This window comes from Nicotiana tomentosiformis, chromosome 1 (genome assembly GCF_000390325.3).
Source record: "Nicotiana tomentosiformis chromosome 1, ASM39032v3, whole genome shotgun sequence".
Taxonomy (NCBI): domain Eukaryota; kingdom Viridiplantae; phylum Streptophyta; class Magnoliopsida; order Solanales; family Solanaceae; genus Nicotiana; species Nicotiana tomentosiformis.
The window spans coordinates 59,548,079-59,555,879 of NC_090812.1; the positions used below are offsets into that span (position 1 = coordinate 59,548,079).

General features: G+C 41.4%; 1 protein-coding gene across 1 annotated transcript; it reads right to left on the minus strand.

The window, feature by feature from the left end:
- Positions 1 to 1,084: 1,084 nt before the first annotated feature.
- LOC138906624 (histone H2A.Z-specific chaperone CHZ1-like) lies at positions 1,085 to 7,455 on the minus strand. The gene is made up of 5 exons (XM_070195874.1): positions 7,394 to 7,455; positions 7,151 to 7,288; positions 6,059 to 6,187; positions 2,893 to 3,027; positions 1,085 to 1,292 (listed from the first exon to the last, which is right to left on the minus strand). Exons 1-5 carry the CDS (start codon positions 7,453 to 7,455, stop codon positions 1,085 to 1,087), a joined length of 672 nt encoding a protein of 223 aa, XP_070051975.1.
- Positions 7,456 to 7,801: the final 346 nt, after the last annotated feature.

The following is a 7,801-nucleotide window of genomic DNA, read 5'->3' on the forward strand; positions in this document are numbered from 1 at the left end:
CCTCTATTTCGAGATCTATTATGGAGACTAAGCCTAAGGGCTAATCTTATTTCAAGTTCGAGCAATCACTCACTCGAATATCAAAAGCCTATGGGCTACATTACTTCAAGTTCGAGCAATCACTCACTCGAATATCAAAAGCCTACGGGCTACATTACTTCAAGTTCGAGCAATCACTCACTCGACTACTAAGCCTAAAGGCAAATCTTATTTCGAGTTCGAGCAATCACTCACTCGACTACTAATCCTAAGGGCTAATCTTATTTTGAGTTCGAGCAATCACTTACTCGACTGTTAAAAGCCTACGGGCTACATCACTTCAAGTTCGAGCAATCACTCACTCGACTACTAAGCCTAAGGGCTAACATTACTTCGAGTTCGAGCAATCACTCACTCGACAACAAAGCTTAAGGGCTAATCTTATTTCGAGTCCAAGCAATCACTCACTCGACTACTAAGCCTATGGGCTACATTACTTCGAGTTCGAGCAATCACTTACTCGACTACTAAGCCTAAGGGCTAACATTACTTCGAGTTCGAGCAATCACTCACTCGACTACTAAGCCTAAGGGCTAATCTTATTTTGAGTTCGAGCCATCACTCACTCGACTACTAAGCCTAAGGGCTAATCATATTTCGAGTTCGAGCAATCACTCACTCGACTATTAAAAGCCTACAGGCTACATCACTTCAAGTTCGAGCAATCATTCACTAGATTACTAAGCCTAAGGGCTAATCTTATTTTGAGTTCGAGCAATCACTCACTCGACTATTAAAAACCTACATGCTACATTACTTCGAGATCAAGCAAACACTCGCTCGACCTTATAAAGCCTATGGGCTATATTACTTCAAGTTCGAGCAAATACTCACTCGGTTATAAAGACTACAAGGCCCGAATTCGATCGAATTGCCTAAAGCCTCAAACTTATGAAAACTTCCATAAGGCATAAATGAAACAAAATTTTCACAAGGCAAAAAAATGAAACAAAGACAAGTCAAGAAAGGAAAAGATCTTCATATATATGAGTATTTACAGAGTCCGATCAGGACCCTACACAAAAAGATCAAAAATAAAAAAAAACTAAGGTCCCAGATTATCTCCGGGAGCAGTTTCTTCTCTATCGAGCTCCTCTCCGCTCTCAGACCTGCTCTCGTTCTCATCATCATCATCATCATCATCATCATCATCATCGGAAGCCAGGGCTCTAGCATCGGCTTCAAGCTCCTTAGCATTTTTTATCTCTTCAGTAAGATCGAAACCTTGAACATGGATTTCCTCAAGGATTTCCCTCCGAGATTGGCATTTGGCGAGTTTGAAATTCCTCTATTTCGAGATCTATTATGCAGACTAAGCCTAAGGGCTAATCTTATTTCGGGTTCGAGCAATCACTCACTCGACTATTATAAGCCTACGGGCTACATTACTTCGAGTTCGAGCAATCACTCACTTGACTACTAAGCCTAAAGGCTAATCTTACTTCGAGTTCGAGCAATCACTCACTCGACTATTAAAATTCTATGGGCTACATTACTTCGAATTCGAGCAATCACTCACTCGACTACTAAGCCTAAGGGCTAATCCTGTTTCGAGTTCAAGCTATTACTCACTTGACAACTAAGCCTACGGGCTACATTACTTTGAGTTCGAGCAATCACTCACTCGACTACCAAGCCTAAGGGCTAATCTTACTTCGAGTTCGAGCAATCATTAACTCGACAACTAAGCTTACGGGCTACATTACTTCAAGTTCGAGCAAGCACTCACTCGACTATTAAAAGCCTACGGGCTACATTACTTCGAGTTCGAGCAATCGCTCACTCGACTACAAAGCCTACGGGATACATTACTTCAAGTTAGAGTAATCACTCACTCGACTATTAAAAGCCTACGGGCTACATTACTTCGAGTTCGAGCAATCACTCACTCGACTACTAAGCCTACGAGCTACATTACTTCGAGTTCGAGCAATCACTGACTCGACTATTAAAAGCCTACAGGCTACATTACTTTGAGATCGAGCAATCACTCACTCGACTACTAAGCCTAAGGGCTAATCTTATTTCGAGTTTGAGAAATCACTCACTCGACTACTAATCCTAAGGGCTAACATTACTTCGAGTTCCAACAATCACTCACTCGACTTTAAAGCCTAAGGGCTAATCTTATTTCGAGTTCGAGCAATCACTCACTCGACTACTAAGCCTATAGGCTACAGTACTTCGAGTTTGAGCAATCATTCACTCGACTACTAAGCCTAAGGGCTAAAATTACTTCGAGTTCGAGAAATCACTCAGTCGACTACTAAGCCTAAGGGCTAATCTTATTTCGAGTTCGAGCAATCACTCACTCGAATACTAAGCCTAAGGGCTAATCTTATTTGGAGTTCGAGCAATCACTCACTCGACTATTAAAAGCCTACGGGCTACATCACTTCGAGTTCGAGCAATCACTCACTAGACTACTAAGCCTAACGGCTAATCTTATTTCGAGTTCGAGCAATCACTCACTCGACTATTAAAAGCCTACGGGCTACATTACTTCGAGATTAAGCAAATACTCGCTCGACCTTATAAAGCCTACGGACTACATTACTTTAAGTTCGAGCAAATACTCACTCGGTTATAAAGACAACAAGGCCCGAATTCGATCAAATTGCCTAAAGCCTCGAACTTATGAAAACTTTTATTAGGCATGAATGAAACAAAATTTTCAAAAGGCAGAAAATTGAAACAAAGACAAGTCGGGAAAGGAAACGATCTTCATATATATGAGTTTTTACAAATCCGATCAGGACCCTACAAAAAAGATCAAAAATAAAAAAAACCTAAGGTCCCAGATTATCTCCGGGAGTAGTTTCTTCTCCATCGAGCTCCACTCCGCTCTCAGACCTGCTCTCATTCTCATCATCATCATCATCATCATCATCGGAAGCCAGGGCTCTAGCATCGGCTTCAAGCTCCTTAGCCTTTTTTATCTCTTCAGTAAGATCGAAACCTCGAGAATGGATTTCCTCGAGGGTTTCCCTCCAAGATTGGCATTTAGCGAGTTCGAAATTCCTCTATTTCGAGATCTATTATGCAGACTAAGCCTAAGGGCTAATCTTATTTCGGGTTCGATCAATCACTCACTCGACTATTAAAAGCCTACGGGCTATATTACTTTGAATTCAAGCAATCACTCACTCGACTACTAAGCCTAAAGGCTAATCTTATTTCGAGTTCGAGCAATCACTCACTCGGCTATTAAAATCCATCGGGCTACATTACTTCGAGTTCGAGCAATCACTCACTCGACTACTAAGCCTAAGGGCTTATCTAATTTTGAGTTCGAGCAATTACTCACTAGACTTCTAATTCCACGGCCTACATTACTTCGAGTTCGAGCAATCACTCACTCGACTACCAAGCCTTAGGGCTAATCTAACTTCGAGTTCGAGCAATCACTCACTCGACTGTTAAACACCTACGGGCTACATTACTATGAGTTCGAGCAATCACTCACTCGACTACTAAGCCTAAGGGATAATCATATTTCGAGTTCGAGCAATCACTCACTCGACTATGAAAAGCCTACGAGCTACATCACTTCGAGTTCAAGCAATCACTCACTCGACTACTAAGACTAAGGGCTAACATTACTTCGAGTTTGAGCAATCACTCACTCGACTACAAAGCCTAAAGGCTAATCTTATTTCGAGTTCGAGCAATCACTCACTCGACTACTAAGCCTACAGGCTACATTACTTCGAGTTTGAGCAATCACTCACTCGACTTCTAAGCTTAAGGGCTAACATTACTTCGAGTTCGAGCAATCTCTCACTCGACTACTTAGCCTAAGGGCTAATCTTATTTCGAGTTTGAGCAATCACTCACTCGACTACTAACCTAAGGGCTAATCTTATTTCGAGTTCGAGCAATCACTCCTCGACTATTAAAAGCCTATGGGCTACATCACTTCGAGTTCTAGCAATTACTCACTAGACTACTAAGCCTAAGGGCTAATCTTATTTCGAGTTCGAGTAATCACTCACTCGACTATTAAAAGCCTACGGGCTACATTACTTCGAGATCAAGCAAACACTCCCTCGACCTTATAAAGCCTCCGGGGTACACTACTTCAAGTTCGAGCAAATACTCACTCGGTTATAAAGACTACAAGGCCCGAATTCGATCAAATTGCATAAAGCCTCGAACTTATGAAAAGTTTCATAAGGCATGAATGAAACAAAATTTTTACAAGGCAGAAAAATGAAACAAAGACAAGTCGGGAAAGGAAAAGATCTTCATATATATGAGTATTTACAAAGTCCGATCAGGACCCTACACAAAAAGATCAAAAATAAAAAAAAAAAACCTAAGGACCCAGATTATCTCCGGGAGCAGTTTCTTCTCCACCGAGCTCCTCTCCGCTCTCAGACTTGCTCTCGTTCTCATCATCATCATCAACATTATCATCATCGGAAGCCAGGGCTCTAGCATTGGCTTCTCGCTCCTTAGCCTTTTTTTATCTCTTCAGTAAGATCGAAACCTCGAACAAGGATTTCCTCGAGGGTTTCCCTCCGAGATTGGCATTTGGCGAGTTCAAAATTCCTCTATTTCGAGATCTATTATGCAGACTAAGCCTAAGGGCTAATCTTACTTCGGGTTCGAGCAATCACTCACTCGACTATTATAAGCCTACGGGCTACATTACTTCGAGTTCGAGCAATCACTCACTTGACTACTAAGCCTAAAGGCTAATCTTATTACGAGTTCGAGCAATCACTCACTCGACTATTAAAATCCTACGGGCTACATTACATCGAGTTCGAGCAAACACTCACTCGACTACTAAGCCTAAGGGCCAATCTTATTTCAAGTTCGAGCAATTACTCACTCGACTACAAAGCCTACGGGCTACATTACTTCGAGTTCGAGCAATCACTCACTCGACTACCAAGCCTAAGGGCTAATCTTACTTCGAGTTCGAGAAATCACTCACTCGACTACTAAGCCTACGGGCTACATTACTTCAAGTTTGAGCAATCACTCACTCGACTATTAAAAGCCTACGGGCTATATTACTTCAAGTTCGAGCAATCAATCACTCGATTACTAAGCCTAAGGTCTAATCTTATTTCGAGTTCGAGCAATCACTAACTCGACTACTAAGCCAAAGGGCTAATCTTATTTCGAGTTCGAACAATCACTCACTTGACTATTAAAAGCCAACGAGCTACATCACTTTGAGTTCGAGCAATCACTCACTCGACTACTAAGCCTAAGGGATAACATTACTTCGAGTTCGAGCAATCATTCACTCGACTACAAAGCCTAAGGTCTAATCTTATTTCGAGTTCGAGCAATCACTCACTCGACTACTAAGCCTATAGGTTACATTACTTCGAGTTTGAGCAATCATTCACTCGACTACTAAGCCTAAGGGATAACATTACTTCGAGTTCGAGCAATCACTCACTCGACTACTAAGCCTAAGGGCTAATCTTATTTCGAGTTCGAGCAATCATTCACTCGACTACTAAGCCTAAGGGCTAATCTTATTTGGAGTTCGAGCAATCACTAACTCGACTATTAAAAGCCTACGGGCTACATCACTTCGAGTTCGAGCAATCACTCACTAGACTACTAAGCCTAAATGCTAATCTTATTTCGAGTTCGAGCAATCACTCACTCGACTATTAAAAGCCTACGGGCTACATTACTTTGAGATCAAGAAAACACTCGCTCAACCTTATAAAGCCTACGGGCTACATTACTTAAAGTTCGAGCAAATACTCACTCGTATATAAAGACAACAAGGCCCGAATTCGATCAAATTGCCTAAAGCCTCGAACTTATGAAAATTTTAATATGGCATGAATGAAACAAAATTTTCACAAGGCAGAAAAATGAAATAATGACAAGTCAGGAAAGGAAAAGATCTTCCTATATATGAGTATTTAAGAAGTCCGATCAGGATCCTTCAAAAAACGATCAAAAATAAAAAAAAACCTAAGGTCCCAGATTATCTCCGGGAGTAGTTTATTCTCCATCGAGCTCCTCTCCGCTCTCAGACCTGCTCTCGTTCTCATCATCATCATCATCGGAAACCAGGGCTCTAGCATCGGCTTCAAGCTCCTTTACCTTTTTTATCTCTTCAGTAAGATCAAAAAATCGAGCATGGATTTCCTCGAGGGTTTCCCTCCTAGATTGGCATTTGGGGAGTTCGAAATTCCTCTTTTTCTAGATCTATTATGCAGACTAAGCCTAAGGGTTAATCTTATTTCGGGTTCGAGCAATCACTCACTCGACTATTAAAAGCCTACAGGCTACATCATTTCGAGTTCGAGCAATCACTCACTCGACTACTAATCCTAAGTGCTAACATTACTTCGAGTTCGAGCAATCACTCACTCGACTACAAAGCCTAAGGGCTAATCTTATTTCGAGTTCGAGCAATCACTCACTCGACTACTAAGCCTACGGGCTGCATTACTTTGAGTTCGAGCAATCACTTACTCGACTACTAAGCCTAAGGGATAACATTACTTCGAGTTCAAGCAATCACTCACTCGACTACTAAGCCTAAGGGCTAATCTTATTTCGAGTTCGAGCAATCACTCAATCAACTACTAACCCTAAGGGCTAATCTTATTTCGAGTTCGAGCAATCACTCAGTCGACTATTAAAATCCTACGGGCTACATCACTTCAAGTTCGAGCAATCATTCACTAGACTACTAAGCCTAAGGGCTAATCATATTTTGAGTTCGAGCTATCACTCACTCGACTATTAAAAGCCTACGGGCTAGATTACTTCGAGATCAAGAAAACACTCGCTCGACCATATAAAGCCTATGGGCTACATTACTTCAAGTTCAAGCAAATACACACTCGGTGATAAAGACTACAAGGCCCTAATTCGATAAATTGCCTAAAGCCTCGAACTTATGAAAACTTCCATAAGGCATGAATGAAACAAAAGTTTCACAAGGCAGAAAAATAAAACAAAGACAAGTAAGGAAAGGAAACGATCTTCATATATATGAGTATTTACAAAGTCTGATCAGGACCCTACACAAAAAGATCAAAAAAAAAAAAAAACCTAAGGTCCCAGATTATCTCCGGGAGCAGTTTCTTCTCCATCGAGCTCCTCTCCGCTCTCAGACCTGCTCTCGTTCTCATCATCATCATCATCATCATCATCATCGGAAGCCAGGTCTCTAGCATCGGCTTCATGCTCCTTAGCCTTTTTTATCTCTTCAGTAAGATTGAAACCACGAGCATGGATTTCCTCGAGGATTTTCCTACAAGATTGGCATTTGGCGAGTTTGAAATTCCTCTATTTCGAGATCTATTATGCAGACTTAGCCTAATGGCTAATCTTATTTCGAGTTCGAACAATCACTCACTGGACTATTAAAAGCCAATGAGCTACATCACTCACTCGACTACTATGCATAAGGGATAACATTACTTCGAGTTCGAACAATCACTCACTCGACTACTAAGCGTACGGTCTACATTACTTCAAGTTCGAGCAATCATTCACTCGACTACTAAGCCTACGGGCTACATTACTTCGAGTTCGAGCAATCACTCACTCGACTACCAAGCCTAAGGGCTAATCTTACTTCGAGTTCAAGCAATCACTCACTCGACTACTAAGCCTACGTGCTACATTACTTCAAGTTTGAGCAATCACTCACTCGACTATTAAAAGCCTACGGGCTACATTTATTCGAGTACGAGCAATCACTCACTCGACTACTAAGCCTAAGGGCTAATATTATTTCGAGTTCGAGCAATCACTCACTTGA

Bases quoted from the DNA above. Each gene is read 5' to 3' on its own strand.
- LOC138906624 (XM_070195874.1), bottom strand. From the start codon at position 7,455: ATGTTATCCCTTATGCATAGTAGTCGAGTGAGTGATGTAGCTCATTGG. The intron at 7,289-7,393 runs GTGAGTGATTGT...CCAATCTTGTAG, and splicing joins CATTGGCTTTTAATAGTCCA to GAAAATCCTCGAGGAAATCC. The intron at 1,293-2,892 runs GTCTGAGAGCGG...CCAATCTCGGAG, and splicing joins GATGATGAGAATGAGAGCAG to GGAAATCCTTGAGGAAATCC.